We start from the raw sequence: 17,053 nt of genomic DNA on the forward strand, positions 1-17,053 counted from the left end.
GTAATGTGCGCCGGAGGCACCGCGTTGCTGCGCGGGCGGCTGCCTTTGTGCCTCCATTCGGCGGGGCGCGGCGCTCACCGGCCGGGACGCGGGCCCGGGATGCCGCCGCAGGTGTGTCCCGGCCGCGGGTGTGTGTCCGTCCCTCGGGTGTGTGTCCGTCCCTCGGGTGTGTGTCCGTCCCCGGGACGGCCCGGGCCGCGCTGGCGGGCATGGGCCGGCAGGGGGCGCCCGCGAGCCGCGCGGGGCCCGCGCCGCCCCCGCCCGCACGTGGCGCGCGCCCCGCTGAAAAGCCGCGAGCGGCCTCGCGCCCGCCACTGGCGCCGGCAGCGCCCGCTCCGCTCCCGCCGCTCCGCTCCCTCCGCTCCGCTCCCGCCGCTCCCGCTCGTTCCCCGTGCTGCCCGCCGCCATGGTGCGCGGCACCGGCGCTTGGCATCCTCCCCTGCATCCCGCAGCCCGGGGGCGGCGGGCGCGCTGAGAGCCAGCGCGCATCCCTGGCGCTGCGGCGGGCACCGGGCGCACGCAGCTGGCGCTGACCTGTTGCAGGAGCCGGGCTCGTGTCGGGGATCTTTTGTCTAGGTCTTTTTCCTATTTTCCTATTTTTTTTTTCTTCTTCTTCTCGACGGGGGAAGTTTGCTCCCCAGCCCGTGACCCGGCTTCCTCCACACCCTTTCCTCCTCCTTTTCCTCGTTTTTCCCAGGATCCGCTCCCGGGGCCAGAAGAGGTCTCCCTCGTTACCCCCGGCCCAGCGCTGGAGCCGGGGGCACCCCGCGGGCTCCGGGCTCGCCCTTTCCCCCGGCGGCCCCGGGAGTGCCGGGAGGCTCCGCGAGTGCCCCGGGCTGCCGGGCCGCCACCATGGCCAAAGTGGCGGCGGAAAGTTGCGGAGCAGCGCCGGCCGAAGACTTGTCCAAGGTGTCGGACGAGGAGCTGCTCAAGTGGAGCAAGGAGGAGCTGATCCGCAGCCTCCGCCGCGCCGAGGCCGAGAAGATGAGCGCGATGCTGGACCACAGCAACCTCATCCGCGAGGTGAACCGCCGCCTCCAGCTCCACCTCGGCGAGATCCGCGGCTTGAAGGTAGCGGGGAGGGCAGGGTGGGACCCCTGAAGTTTGTGCGGTGTCTCCCGCAGGGAGCAGTCTCCTCAGGTGGATGGGCTGGGAGGAGCCGCTCCCAGAACCGCAAGAAAAGTGGATGAGGACCGGGGTGAATAATGTCTGATCCCGCTTAATAATCAAACTGTCTGGCTGAGGGATGACCAGCTGTTCGGCAGGCTGTGGGGCACAGCTGGTTTGTGCTCTGCCCTGGTATTCTTTTGGGCTGATAAAAACGCTGAAGTCTTGTCAGCTTTGTGTTAGACTTCCTTGGTTGAGAGCGAGGTGAAACGATCCTGCCTGAAGTGCACAGAAATAAAGGTTTCTGTAGCTCACGCTGCTTTCTGTCACTATTTTCAGACAGACTTAGTCTGTCAGGCAGGCTGCTGGAGAGAGCTGGTCGTTTCCAGGATGCAGTGCAGCCTGTGGCAGGTGATGGCAAACCTTGGGCTCGGGTTTGGGATGATCAGAACCAATCCCTGATGTCTGAAAGCACATCTGGTAACACATCTCTGATCAAACATTCTTAGCTGTGTGCTCGTGCAGGCTGCACTCAGAGGCAGACCAAGTGGCTTATCTGTTCTTAATTTCACTCTCTTGGTGGATGAGAAGCTTAGTCCCTAATGCTTCCTTCCCACTTCTGAGGACTGGGAAGAAAGTGTGGCTATTTACAGAGCAGTACCTTGCTTGTGGATTATAGACATAGAAAGTTACCTCGGAGTAGGCAGGACTACAGAGCATTTTCTGGCTTATTGCTTTGAGAATTTTCAGGAAATCCCTTCGGTGAGGTGAGCTTGGAGGGAAGGAGAGACAGAGATGCAGTGTGGGCTTTTGAATTATTGCAGGAAAGTGCATTAGAAGAGAGTTCTTCTCTTGTAGAATGGCTTTCAATGACAGAATTATTGAGAAAATGTCTTTGATAATAGCATGGCATAAAATAAATAGCTTGTGGGGGAAGACAGTTCCTGCCTCCCAAATTTTTGTGTTCTGCAAAGAATGTGTGTCCCTTTGGTGGTGTCTGAGGGTAAAAAAGACCCACCCATGGTAATATTGAGTAAAACTGAAGCTTATATTTTAAATGAAAGCTCAGTTACAACAATAGTATATTTCTCTCAGTCACATGCAAAAGTATCTGGATTTCTGCATCTTCCAGATAACAAACCAAATACACACAAATTCCTCTCTCAGTTCCAAACTCCTTGAGTCTTGTTTGACTTCCACCTTTTGTTCAGATGCCTCAGCTGGAGCTTTCAGAAAGAATCTGGGACAAGGAGGTTTTTTGAGCCCCATGTTGGTGTCTGGGATCTTCCCTCCTTTGTCCTGTGTGAAATCACTGCTCCATGAGTAAGAATGACCAGCTGGGTGGGTGTCTCCTGCTTCCTGACTGAGGAGTTGTGGACTTCCACAACTTTTTTTATTCCACTGTGTGATCATTTCAAACATCTCTTGCTAGCTGAGGTTTTTAAGGACACCTTAAAGCCTCACTGAGATTTTTTTTTCCATTGCCAATTACAGGTTGAAACTGTTAAAGTTCCAAGTTACTTTGAGGCAAAAATCAGACAAACACAGCCATTCATGCACCTAAATCCAGTGGAGTTAGAAAAGCTGAAATGGTGTTTCCATAAGATTGACTTTTTAACGGCTTTGGCTCATCTCTGGTTGTAATGCCATACATAAGGAATGGATATGTAGAATGAAGGGAGAAAGACAAATATGGTCACAAGTCCAAACTAGAAGGATAAAATACTGAGAATTCCTTTATTCTGCTGTAGTAATACTCTGAACATCTTTACTTCAGAGCATTTGCTTCAGACTGTTCCTCACTTAGGGAAGGGCATAGAATCATGTATTTCATTTTGTTAAGGGTGAAAGAATCTATTTAAGCAGATTATTTCATTTCAGAGTGGTTGAAGCAGTCCTGGTCAAGTGATAACTGGCAAGGCTTTTTGTGCCAATCAGAAATAAAGTCCAGCAAACCCCTACCTTTTAAAAAAATCTCTGAAATGGTCATCTTTATATGTGACTATGCTTTAGGGAGTAGAGAGGATAAATGTTAATAATTAATTATTTAAGAGAAATTTCAATTTCTGATGTACCTTGCACTTTTATTTAGCAATAACTCACAGGTGAATATTTCTCAGGGGAGCCAGATCATCATGAGAGCACTTACAATCTTTGCCCAATTTGGGAGCTAAATTACTCTGATATTTAGCATGAAAATTAATTAAGCACCTGAAACTTTTCTGCTGTATCAGATGTTAGAAATTAGCTCCAAGCTAAGGAAAGTTTTTGCTGGACAGCAGCTTTGTTTGCTCAAAGCGTGGGGCTGTTACAGCATGCCAGATCTACACATGGAATTATTTATGCCTCACTGGAGTGCTTAAACGTGAGTTTGCAGCCGTGCTGTCCACTGGCCTGTGTAACAGTTTAACCTCAATTCCTCTAGACACCCCTCTGTCATGATGATCTTTCTTTTAAAGGACATCAACCAGAAGCTGCAGGAAGACAACCAGGAGCTGAGGGACCTTTGCTGCTTCCTGGACGACGACCGGCAGAAGGGCAAGAGGGTGTCCCGCGAGTGGCAGAGGCTGGGCAGGTACAGCGCCAGCGTCATGCACAAGGAGGTGGCCTTGTACCTGCAGAAGCTGAAAGAGCTGGAAGTGAGGCAAGAAGAAGTGGTGAAGGAGAACCTGGAGCTGAAGGAGTTGTGTGTGTTGCTGGATGAGGAGAAGGGCGGAGGAGCAGGCAGCCGCAGCTCCATCGACAGCCAGATCAGCCTGTGCCAGCTGACTGCCACCAGCGCCTACATCAGGGATGTTGGGGATGGCAGCAGCACCTCCAGCACGGGCAGCACAGACAGCCCAGACCATCACAAACACCACCCGAGCACCAGTCCAGAGCACCTGCAGAAACCTCGGGGGGAAGGAAGCCCTGAGCACCAGAAGCACAGGAGTATCAGCCCCGAGCACCTGCAGAAGCCCAGGAGTTCTGGCAGTCCCGATCATCACCTGAAAGGGCCGAGCCCTGAGCATCACAAAACCATTGTCAAAGTACCTGAGCAACAAAAGCACAGCAGCAGCAGTCCAGAAACTATCCCAAAGCACGTTTTGAGTAGTAGTCCTGAACACTTTCAAAAGCAGAGGCCTGGTGGCAGCCCTGAGCACCAAAAGCACAGCGGTGGCAGCCCAGATCACCTTCAAAAGCACACGCCCAGTGGAAGTACAGAGCACCTGCACAAGGTGAGGGGTACGAGCCCAGAGCACCTCAAACAGCACTATGGAGGGAGCCCAGAGCACCTCAAACACCTCAGCGGAGGCAGCAGAGAAGGGACCCTCAGGAGACAAGTGACAGATGAGCTGTCCCCTCACCACAGGAGTTTGTACAACGGAATGAATGGTGGGTCAATACTTGGAGCGAAAGCTCACTTTGAAAATTGCTAAGGTAGTTTGGGTGTTGTTCCAGCTCTTTCTGCAGCAGGAATGATGTTTGATGTGCAACGAAAGGCAACGAGTCTGGTGTTACCATTATTCCTTTAGCAGATTTCATTGGAGTACACGTTTGTCCACCCAGCAGGTGTGGGGTAGATTGAAGTAGTAGGGGGAAAGTGCATTTTGAGTGTTGGTGTAGGGTATCAAGGAGAAGCTCTCAGCCCTGACCCTGCTCTGGGGCTGGTAGATGTAAACTGTTTGTCCCTAGGTGGATTTGTGTTTGTATAAGAGAGGAATTGCATTATGTTTCTTGTCCTGCTTATATCTGAGTCAGCAGAGTGGAGGTGAGTGTCTCCAATTTCATTTCCACCTTCCTAATCTGCTTTGTCTGTAGCTTTAAAGATTTTAAAATTTCCTGTTTATTGATTGAAGGCTTCTTTTATCCTTATCCATAAACTTTGGAAAAGACCCCAGATGAAGAGTAGGCTCAATAGAAATGAATCTGAGAGTTCCTTTCAAAGCCTTGAGTTTGCATATTTTTAATCATAACACATTAAAAATTTAGGAAGATCAAGAAGGGGTTTCTTTGCTGTTATTGCTGCCTTTTAGAAAGGTTTCCAATGAACATGCCTAGTTTTTAAATGCAGTGTATCCTGACTGATGAAAATAAATTATTTGTCATAGGAGAGTCACAATGTAATCTTGTTATTTTGAAAGCTACAGAGTTCAGACATCCTACTCTGCTGTAGAAATAACTCATTTTAGACTTAGCAGAATCCCTATAGCCTGCTACTTCTTATTTCTTCCTTGTGCTTTGGGATGTTCTCATGAAGGCAGTTAGTGTCCTAGTTCTCAGACCTTTACACTTAGATTTGAAATCCAGCTCTGCAGAAAGTGATGATTTTGCCTTGGCAAATTGTCTTGGATGGAGCTCATGTGTTTCCATTTCATAAGCAGCTGTGAGAAGCTGTGTTGGCACCAGTGGAAGTGACCACTTGTTGGATCTGCTGGTGAGATGGGTGCTGTCCTCAACCTGTGTCACACTGGTCCAGTTACTGTTGGGATTAACTTGCACAGTGCCTTCAGTTAGCCCCTCTCTGCAGGGGCAAATCCACATTGTTTTCAGTGAAATGTGTATTTTTGACAGGGCTGACCAACCCCAGCATGGTAAGTGTAGAGACTCCTCTTTTCAAAGACTTGGAAATGATTAAAAAGGTGAGTGTGGGACAAATATGTGAAGATGGGCAATGCAGAAGTTATTCAACTTGGTCTTATACAACTTCCATTAAATGTATTTTTCTCCATTCAGTTTCTTGTGTTTACTATTGACCTTCTGTAAGTAGCACAAAGTATGGAACCAAACTTCCTAAAAATGACTTGTTTCTTGCACCCATGATGTTCATCAGTCCACCACAGTTTATGCAGGAAGGTGATCCATGGTTTTAAGTATGTATTTTTAAAACTCCCTCACAGGGGAAGGAAGAAATGGGTTTTCTGCTACCAGCACTGTAGGCTTTCTGTTTGTTTTTGATTTTTTCCCCTAAGTAGCCTTGTTAAGAACCATATTCTAACAGTGCAGTGAAAGCAGTTGTTACTTTATCCCTGAATTGACTGGCATCCATTGTGCAGCATATTTCAGCTGTCAAAAGATTGGACTCGGGCCACGAGGTGCTGGAGAGGGCAGCTGGTGCTCTGGGAGGCTCTTTATTGACTTTAATCAGAACTTTGCCTGCCCTGTGCTTTATGGAATCACTTTTACAGAGAAGTCCTCTTTGGTTTGACAACTTCTCTCACCAGAAAGTTGTCAAACCTCTCTTCTTTCATATTTCTATAATTTGATGCAAGCTTGAGGTTTAATTCTGACATCTGTCTGACCTTGATCAAACTTGGTAAGACTCTTGACAGCTCTGCTGTGAAGAAAAGGCTTTAAAGTTCAGGGAAATACTTGGTCTTCACAGCAAGGCTGGATCCTTCTGGGTACTTTGTGTTCTGATTTTGTCAGCTACTGTAAAGTTGTGGGGAACAGTTAATAAGGAAGTGCTGGTCATTATAAATTGTTACTGTTGTGAAAATAATGTGCAAATCTGCATTTGGATGTTCTGTGTGTACCTAACCCTGCCAGCTGAGTGTAGGCAATAAAAATCCTGAACTTGTAAGGAATGCTGAAATTGGGACAGTGGGAGTTAGGAAATGGCCTGGAAACCTGGCCCTAAATTCTCATGAGCAATAAAAAAGGACAATATTTGGTTGTGATCCCAAAGCCATGCAGTGCATACAGTATAATATCACAGTTTGTTTTCAAATTTGGAGTATCTCTAGCTGGCAGATGTTTGCAGATCTGTGTCATGAGTTTGCATAAGTGCTAAACTTATTGTAGCTCTTGTGGGCTGTCATGCAAGCAGCAAGAGTGAAGTGCTGGTGTCCCTAAATGATGAATGGCAGAGACAAACATGTTTTGATATTTAAAGGAGTAAAATAAAATATTTTAATTACGTGGTCAGACTTTACCAGAGTCAGTAGGAGCCTGTCCCATCTTCCTTGGCCTGAGCTGGGCTCTGAATCATGTCTGAGAGGAGAAATTATTCCTCTGCATGTCAAACCTCATTCCAAAAGTGCTGTACTCTACCTGGAACTGCTGTTCCTAACTGGAAGCATGTTTGGGAGCAGCCTGGCTATTCCAGCAGAAATGGGAGCTTCCAGCAGCTCCCATTTATCTGGATTTGCAATCCTGTCAGCTCCTGGTGACCACAGGGAAGCAGTGCATTCCACAGGCTGGTGTTACCTCTCCCGGAGCTGGGGCTGTAGGTAAAGATATGTGGGATGGATCAGGGGGTCTGCAGGATCCTGGCAGAGTGGAGCTGCAGTCGGAGCAGTTGCAGTACAACATTCCAGTGCCATCAGAAATGTGCTGTGCAGCTGGAGCTGCTTTGCAGGATGTGTTTATGCATTAATCATTGGCCTTCATGCATGTTTTAAACTATGGGGGAAGTTACCTCAGCCTCTCGCTCACAGGCACAGCTGAAGGAATAAAGGATGAGGTGATAACATTTCCTTTCATAATTCTCCTCATCTTCTATGCTCAAAGGTTTGATCTTGGTATTTTTTCTTGTATGACATGTCAGCTTTCATTTATAAGATTTATAAGGCTTTAAAAATACCCTCTACTTCATGGTTCTCCTACATATTTTTCTGAAATGAGTGTCCTTAGACTTTGGAGTGACAGAAAATGGGATGGGAGAACTAAATCTGGCTTGATGCTTGTTAATTGAAAACACATGTATTTAATTCTAGAGGTTTTAACCAAATAAAACATGATAAAAATCTTTTGCTGTAATCACACCTAAATATTCTGGGTAATGAGAACAGAAGTATTTGGGATAGAAAGATTGCTGAAATTAGATGAGAAAATACCAGCAATAAAAACATTTTGAGAAAAGAGCATTAATACACCCTAGAATAATACTTGACAGTTCAGCTCTGACACAGATATCTGGGGTGTAAGTGCTTCTATAAATTGATCTGCTTTCAGCATTTGCAGTGTAAGTGTTGGTTTTTTAATCTAAGTGATTTATTTTCAACTTTCTATTTTAAGAAGTCCTTTGTTTTACACTGAGCTTTGACTTTTGTGTGAAAGGAAGGTATCCAAAGGCTTTCATGTGTGCTGCTTGCTTCCTGCTGAGGTTATTAATGAAGAGAAGTCAAACTGCTGACTAACACCTCCTGTACTGCTGGAGCTGTGAGGGCTCTTACAGAACAAATGCAGCATCACCTCTCCTTGAGCAAAGGTGTTTGTAGGCTAAACAGAGACTCAGCATAAATTTTGGACACTTTCTCTTATAAATGCACTTGTGAGAAGGAAAATTAAATTAGCAAACGCTGCATTGAGTAAAAAGGGGAAACTGCAGTGTGACTCCAGAGAGAAAAAACTCGTAACAATGTTACTGAGTTAACTGATACCCTCTCTGTGCAAACATTTTCCCTTTGCTGGCTGAAGAGTAGATGATGTCATGTTTCCATGTATGTTTTCTCACACTTCGTGTTTCTTAAAGTTGAAGTGCAAATAATCTGCCTGTCATTAATGGCACTGCACAGCACTCTGTGTGTGATCTGACCTGTCCTGGTGGCAGCCAGGGCTGCACAGCTGGGAGCTGGGGCAGCATTTCTTACCTTTCAGAGTGAAACCAAAGGCTACAAGGATCAGTAGAATTTTTTCCCTTGGCAGTATGAAGTGGTGTTGTGTTTATTGCAGGTATTTAATGAAGAAGTGTAGAGCTCTGAAGCTTTGTCAATCAGTCTTTCATTTCAACTCTGTAGGTTTGATGTCAGACTTGTAAATTGGTTCTGGCTGCTACACACTGTAAGAAAACTGGGGCATGAGTTGTGAATATGGATGTGACTACAGCATGCTGCATTTATTACCCAACTTGCTTTTGGGGAGTGATTTATCATCTTGAAAATGTGTTTTGTAGTATCAAAACAATGAACCTACTAGAAACCCATGTTGCAGGACTTTTGGGAGAGGTTTGCAATTCCATGTCCTTAACTTCACTGACATAACTCCTTTTGATGTGAATGTTTTGGTGTGCAGTGGATCATCCTTCCAGCAAAACTCTGGGTGTGTTAAAGGCAGAGTGATGCCTCTCCTGATGGAGAGTGGCCTGGTTTCACAGGTTGGATGTTCAGCGCTGATTCCTGCCCAGCTCAGGGGCTGATCCCAGGTGCTGGGGCAGGGCTTGCTCTTGGCTGCTGTGGCACTGCTGCCTGCAGTGGGGTGTGCAGGGGGGCTCGGCTGCACAGCCCCTCCTGCTGCAAGACTGAGAGCACCCCAGCACCTTCTGGGGAGTCACTGCTTCCAAATTTATTGTTTTTTCCTTTCTCCCTGGGGCTGCATATCCTGCTACACAGGCGGCTCTGTTTTGCAGTGAGCGCTGAATGCGAATTCAGCCGCTCTTTGACGGAACAGAATAAGAGACATTCCCTTTCAGCCATCTCCAGTGCACCTCGTCTCTCTGGGAGCAAGGTCCTGTTAGTCGGTGCTGCCAGGGATTTGGGAACGGGTCCCGTACTTCCCACAGCAAAGCCCCGTGAGCAGTGCCCGTCTCTCCCGGGCGGGACGGAGAGGGGAGCCGTGCTGGCTCCGTGACTGGGGACTTGTGGCCATCTCTCGTGTCTGGAGTGTCCCTGGAACACCCCTGGCACCCGCGGCTCCGGGAGGGAAGGGCAGGACCGATCGTGTCCCCACAAACCCCCTGCAAGCCCCAGCGCCTGCTCCCCCCCCGACTGTGGGAGTGGTACACCTGCGATGGAGCTGACATGTTAATCTTTCTTCTTTATTTCCTTGGGCATTTCTGAGAAACAGTGTGTTTTCTGAGTGGTGAGTGGGCGTTTGTTTTGGTGCATACAGAAAACACTAAAGATGTTTTCTTTTTCATGGAGATTGGGTCAAGGTGTGAGCCACTTGCCTTTACCTCAGAAAGCTCATCAGGAGTTTGCAAGGCTGTTGTTGTCTGCCTGAAATAAGTGGGCACATTTGTATATTTTATTTTTTTAGTGCCAGAATGGCAAATCCTCACATTAAAACCTTGTCTGGGTCTTTGCATAGAGAGAGTGCCTTTAACCTGAGCTCAGGACCTTGTGTATCAGTTCTTCACAGAGCTTTTTGAGTTAGTGTTGTGAGTTTAGAACAGTAAAACATGAGTTTAGAAATATTAGTGATTAAGGTGTAAAATCCTCCGAACTATAGCACTTATGCAGTCAGTATATCACAAAAATTTTTGGTGAGTGCTGCTTGTTTAAGACATTCCAGTCAGAGTGTCCTGTCTCTTCTGTTCACCTATTAATGTTTTTTTTTTTTTTTTTTAATTTTAAATTTTTATTATGAAGTTAACAGTGGAGAGCTGTGCAGGGGTTGGAGCTGAATGGGTTAAGAGTTAGGGAAGAGCGTGGCAGGCAGTGTAGTGTGGGGTTCAGATTTTGTACTGCCACACACACAAAGTGCAGGGATGTTGACAGGAGTAAGGGACAGCAAGGCATTCCAAATTACAGGGTATTTAATGAGGTATAATAAAGCCTTGTATACATAAGAAAATGACTGGCAATGAAAATTCATTGGCTTCTGAGCTAGTAAGTTATGTCTTAATTAGTAAACTGAAGCACAGCTTATCTTGGGTCATACTGTCATGTGCAGAGATATATAGTTACTGAGGGAGCACTGAGAATTATCCTCAAGTCATGATCTTGATGTAAATCTTGTCTGCCTGGGCCTCTTCACTGGTTCAAGGGTGGTCTCTGTGAAGAGAATCAGCTAGGACTTAAACATAGCTTTGAATTTTGCTTTTTGCAGAAAGCAGTACAATAATCTGTTTGAGAGGGAATGAGTTATACAAGTGTAACATGGGGGGTGAAGGGCATAAACTGAAATTGCCTTTAGAAAAATAAACAGTAATGATATTACTCTGTGCTTATTTAGTGGACTTGTACATTTATTTTTTAAGTGTTTTTAATTCTGCAAGGCACACAGAGGAGGGTCAGGATTGTAACCTGTGTCCGTGAGCATTTGGTATGCAGCATAGAAGTGTGTGCAAATGTATTGATTGTGAATGGGAAAGCTGCTATCTTGAGCTAGGCTGTCTTAAAAGATGAACAGTTCTGTGAAGCCTGTGAATAACAAATAGTCTTGGTTCTACTCCTCATTTCTGCTACAAAATTTTGGGCATATTTGCATTGTTTCTGTAACGTTCATGGGGAGTGAAGAAGGCAGCAGCTCTGGGCCTGTGTAGCTCAGCAAGGACATGCTGCTTCTACCCTTTATTTTTTTATTTGCATGATTCATGTGAACTTTACTGGTTTGTAAAAGCCCATATAATAAATGAAGTGGTTATTTGGACCAGTGAAACAGCAGAGTTCAAGCACTGTCAAGAGTAAAAGATGTGTCAGCTGAAAAAGCACAGTGAGCCACATGGCGACCAACAATATGGAATGTCTCCTAAAGGTCTCCATTTTAGTACTTCCTCAAGGTTACACAAATTATTCCAGAGCCTTTATGCCTATAATATTAAACATCTCTAATCTGATCAGTAGTGAGATAGCTACTTCAGATCTTTGACCTCAAAACTCACCAGGTTTCTTTCACTGCATCTCTCTAAGCTCCTGCAAGCTGTGAAAATTTGCCTTGATCAACTGTGGAGCCTGTACCTGTGACTTGGATTCAAAGAAAAACATCAGTGCTTTCTGCCAAGGGTACAAGGCTGATTCATCACTCTGTGATAAGCTCCCATTTAGGCCAGGTGCAGCTAAGCCTGGAGAAAAGCATTGATTCCTGACCCACATCCCCTCCTGGCTCCTGAGTTTGTTTTTGGCTTACAATGAACAAACTTTAATGATGTTCAAAATCCATCTTATGACTTTTGTGGTCAGCAAACATTGCTGAGGACATTAAGATGAGCCTCTAAAAATAGTGTTGGATTATGAGAAACAAAAAGAACATTCCACTGGAGGCAGATGAATCTATCAAGCACAACCACATGACTACTGTGAGGCAGAACCTGCAGACTGACTCAGATCCTTCCAAGGATTTGAGCACTTCACTCCTTGCTGGCACCTGCCTTGCACTGAGATGGGATGCCCAGACAGAACATGATGCTTAAATATCCCTGCTCATGCAGTGCTCTCAATGAAATCACTTGTCTGTCACTGTCATTCACCTTGTTTGTTTGGGTCCATTTTAGGAAATGATGTAACCTGAAGTTAAATTTTGAATTTTAGGTTTTTGCAGTGTCACTAAGTCCAAAAAGAAAACATGACAAGAAAGCATTTCAGCAATGATTTTTTCCTAACCAGCTCTCCAACCACTGGGACCAAAGGCTCTTCAGTGTTAACTGAGCAGCAGAAGAGACCAAATCTGTCTCCTCCAGGTGCTGGTGCTGAGAACTCTTTGATTCATTCCTGTTGTTGGAATTTGATGCCTGGCCTACACTCCAGTCCATACTGCTGAAGGCTATGTTGTGATCACTTACAACCATAGCATGTGCTCATATTGTAGAGAAAAGATCCTGAGTTTTTATTAAAACAAATCCTAATTTCAGTGTGAAGACATTGGGATATTATGTGTTTTAGCTTCTCCCTGAACATAATCAAATGCTAAGATTTTTTTCACTTTTGAGTGGACTGAAATGTTCTATTCAGCCTGAATTTCTGGATTGGCCAAGAGCTTGGAAGTGGCTGATCAGACTGTCTTGGAAGCACAGATCCCAGGGTTTTGTGCTGTCAAGCTACTCCATCATCCTGGATTTGTCAAGAATGAGTTGAACAGGGTTGATGCCTTGTATTGATTGCAATATTGCAAGTACAGCCAGTTGTATCCATGGAATCCTGAAAAGGTGGCTGGGGAGCTCCAAAAGGAGATGTAGCACAAAAGGACTTGCATGACCCACTTTCTACAGCAATGCAAATTCAATGTATTTACTTATCAGCTGCCACCTGAAGTTGTCCTTCAGACACTGAAGTCAGTGTCCTGGGCAACATATTCTATTCCACCTTTCCTGTTTCGTGGTGTTTTTATTTTATTCATTTTTTAAACTAAGGAAACCTGACTGTTAATTCCAGTGTCACTTTGGAAAATGGATATTTGAAGGATTGGTGAAGAATATTTTAATGAGAAACAATTTCTATTGGTGTTGAGAGCAAAATACTGCTGAATTTATCACTGAAAAGCAATGTAGCAAACCTTGCCTGTGTCTGCTTTGTGCTTTGTAGAGCTGCACTTAGCACATGGATTTTAAAGTCAGTTGATGTTAGATATTAATCCTGTGTGTCACTTAAACCAAATATAAGATTTTTGAATATTCCTTGTCCTTGTTGCAGGGGAAACACGATCTTGACTGCAAAGACACAGTCAGATGATGCTTGTTCTCAAATTTAACATTTTAAGTGCCTTTAATACCTCCCCAATTTTGTTAGATTTTGATTTATTTGTTTGTGCAGTGCTGCTCAGAAACACATAATGATGCATAGGAAGCAAAGAGGCTCTGGAGAATCTTGGGGAAGAATCTGTAGTGAAAGATAAAAGTTTCTAGTAGGTTTTTACTCCCTGGAATGAGAAAAATCCAGATAGTATTTGCATTTTGTTTATTAGGAAATGCTGTTCCCCAGGGAAGCAGGAGCACTTTCATGCCAAGCACTGAGGCTTGCTGGTCTGTGGCTTTGCTCATCAGGTGGCAGGAGAGCTGGCTGCTGCCTGAGCCAGCTGCTTGATTTGCATCTCAGCTCATGGAACTGCTGATGTGGGGCCCAAGTGCCAAATTTGTGTCCCATCCTGTCTGTGCACCCACAGTGGGAAGGGTTCTTTGGGAGTTTCTTCACTGCTCCAGAAGTCTCATCAACAGAGCACAGTCTCAGTTCAGCCACACCCAGAGACAGCTGTTGCAAACATAGAGATAAATTTCAGCAAGCACAGATTTCTCTGTTTTAATGGTGTAAATCAGAAGTGGCTCTTTGCCCTGCAGATTGCAGGTACAGTTCTGTTTCTGAGCACCATCCCTCCAGCAATCTAAATTCAGGGTTCAGCTTCTGAGGGCTTGAGCCAGCTCAGATCTGTGGAGAACCAGGGATGGATGGGATTGTAGACCTTCACTTGGCGTGATGCTGGCCTGTCACCTGTGGATCTGTCCATGTCCAGCTCCATCTGTGTTTATTCCCCATGCCATGGAAAGTGTGCCCTGATAGCAAAGCAGTCAGCTGGGCTAGAGGCTGACTGTGGGGAGTTGTAGGATTTTGGGGAGAGCTCATCAGACATGGGGATAATCAGTCCTTTCACCCCTTTTTGCTCTGGTTTTGTGAATATGTGTTTTTATGTATGTGTTGTGCAGAAAACTTCTCCCTCTGAACACAAAGCCAAATGCTGAAAAGCCCAAGCACAAGTATGTGTCAGAAATGAAAGCTGGCAAAATAAATATTCAGTGACATTTATTTTCACAGATTCACAGCTTATTCTGAGTTGGAAGGGGCCCACAAAGATCACAGAGTCCAACTCTTTAGTAAGTGGCCTGTGTGGAGGTTGGACCCACAGCCTTGGTGTTATGTGCTGAATTCCTCATCAGAGGGAAGGACTAAAAGTCTGTAACACTGGTCATCAGATTAACAGCATTTATGCCTCTTCTGGAAATGGCCCTTGCAGTATGTCTGTCCTTTTCAGGCCCAAAAGCTTCTGCCTGGTTCGTGCTGCAGAAGTTTCTGATTTCCACGGAGTCCTGTGAGCTTCTGCAAGGTCCAGAGCAAGTCTGTGACTCCAGAGCTGGGACTGGGGTGCCCAGGGCAGAGGAGGACGTTGCTGTTTTCCTTTGCTCCCTTGCTTGCTGTGGAAAGCCATTGGCAAATCCTGTCCTTGCTCCAACTTGTAATGCTGGAGTTTGACCCTACAGAGAGTCTGGGACCAGCCTTGTGTGACTGAGCAGAGAAAACATCTCTGCCCAGAGAGTTTGGCTGGATTATCTCAGGGAGTTCTGGCCCTGGAAAGCTCCTGTGTGTGGGCTGGGACAGCATCGATGTGTGAACATCGATTAGCGTGTGTGAACCCTCCCCTGGTGGCAGCCCAGTCAGAAAAATGGCTTTATGAAGGTGAGACCTTGATGTGTGTAAAGAGCTGTGGGTGTGCTGTTACCCTGAGGAAATGCTTACACCTGTCAGTAGTGCCTGCTTCCTGCTTGCAGCTCTTATCAATACTTCTGGAAGCAATTCACCAACCACAGAAACAGTGTCATCATCACCTGTGTGTTAAGAACCATGAGCTAAACAAAAGACAAGACAGGATTAATCAGCCACCACTTAGTGCAGGTTTCCTGAGGTATTGCTGCTGATTATTCCATTGCATCATGTCAGTTTTCTAACAGTTTTATTCTTAGATTAGTCTGTTTTCAGCATGGTGTAAAAACTGGGGCTGAAGTTACTCACGTGCCTAGAAAACACCTTTATGAACAATCAGCTCGAGACAAACATTTTCAATGTGTTTCCTTTCAAAATCAACTTTTAAGGCAATGCTTCCTTCCTTCCTGAATTTCCTGAACTGGGCCAGTGGGAAACAAAGCTATTTTTAATTCTCTTTTGTCTGTGCAGCATTCCTGTTAGAAGCCATTAATCTACCTTTTGCATTTACAGGGCTGCTGAAAAGTGTCCTGGCACACAAAGTGATTTACAATGGATCCACAGCTGAAGGGCTGTGATAGCTTTACTAGAAGCTCTGTTTTCTGACCTGTTCTTCATGGCCTGTTTTTACTCTTACAGTGTAGTTGTGTAGCTTGAGTTCTCTTGATCTGGGAAATGAAGATGCCAGTACTAACCAGAGGCATGGGCAGCTCTCTGCTGTGGATTTTGGGCTGCTAACTGGTAAAATCCAGACGAGCATTCATCTTCCATCAGAATAAAATTTGAAAATGAACATTCTTGAGCTTAAAAAAAGAGAGAACACAGTATTTTGGCAAGATGGTCATCTGGCCCTCAGCATCCATCAAACAGCGTGGCATATTGTGACTGTGCCAGGGAGGGGGGAAGTGGTGCTTAGCAGATCTAAATCTCCACGGCGAGGCTCAGGCTGAACATCTGTGACTTGGCAGATGTGGAAGGGAGGAACTCGGGCTTTGGAGCTGTTCTGGCTGCGTGCCGGCAGCCTCTGTTCTAGCAGGTAGGTGGCTGCTGCTCTCTGTCAAACACTGCGGGCTGAAATGTTTGCTCAAAGTCCTGCGAAGCCGGGGCTGCGTTCAAGGGAGCGCTGGGGCAAGGTTCTCCCTGCCTGCCAGAAGCTGGAGCTTTCCTGGGCCGGGTCTCTGCAGCAGGGGCACTGAGGAGGGTTTGGCCCCGCTCAGGGCTCGGTGCCGGCTCCGGAGCTCCCCGGTGCTGTGACCGCAGCGAGCCGGGGTTTGACACCCCGGGATGGCAGCCCCGGCATTCCCGGCCAGGGAATGTGCTGACAGGACAGCAGCAGCAGTCCTGCTCGGGAGCAAAGTTCCTGCAGCTGCAGCAGCTCCTGCCCTGCCAGGCAGCCAGCCCTTACTGGCCCTTGGCAGCCAAAATGTGCTCTGAGTGCAGCCCCGTGTTTCAGACCTGATTAAAGACTCTTAATACTGCTGCTATTCTCATCCTAATTACAAACCAGGGCAAACACCAGGTTGTTTGTCCTGAGCATGATTTAGCAACCTGTTAGTCTTTTAATTGCTCTGATTGTTTGGTACTTGAAATAAATGTGTATTTTTAAAATCTCGTGGCAGTAACTTTTGGAAAAAAGTCATTGCTTTTCATTTTGCAGGCGTTTTGTCTTTCGTGCTGAAGTACAGGAACATATGGTGCTACTTCTGAGGTAGCACTTGTTTAAATATCTTTCCTTGTAAAAATTTCTGCAGAGCCATATAACCTCCTGTAAAAATATTCCTACTGTGTTTAACTTGTTTTATAGCTACTTAATGGGATTATCATGTTTTTATAATTGCAAACTTTTCATGGATGTGGGTCAAGAAATTAAACTCTGAACCCTGAATAAGACAAATGAGCAG

The 17,053-nt window shown here is 46.0% G+C and overlaps 1 protein-coding gene across 6 annotated transcripts in view; it reads left to right on the forward strand.

The window, feature by feature from the left end:
- Positions 1-574: 574 nt before the first annotated feature.
- The window catches only part of CCDC85A (coiled-coil domain containing 85A), a 67,420-nt gene continuing 50,941 nt past the window's right edge, over positions 575-17,053 (forward strand). For 2 of the 6 annotated variants that reach the window (XM_064415580.1, XM_064415582.1), the window contains exons 1-2: positions 647-1,071; positions 3,567-4,482. In XM_064415580.1, coding sequence (XP_064271650.1) covers positions 853-1,071; positions 3,567-4,482 — 1,135 coding nt within the window. In that variant the 5' untranslated portion in view covers positions 647-852. Of the gene's footprint in view, positions 1,072-3,566; positions 4,483-11,660; positions 16,204-17,053 lie in introns of those variants that run through there. The other 4 variants (XM_064415581.1, XM_064415583.1, XM_064415584.1 and 1 more) reach the window with 3 other exon arrangements.

This window comes from Passer domesticus, chromosome 3 (genome assembly GCF_036417665.1).
Source record: "Passer domesticus isolate bPasDom1 chromosome 3, bPasDom1.hap1, whole genome shotgun sequence".
Lineage (NCBI taxonomy): Eukaryota > Metazoa > Chordata > Aves > Passeriformes > Passeridae > Passer > Passer domesticus.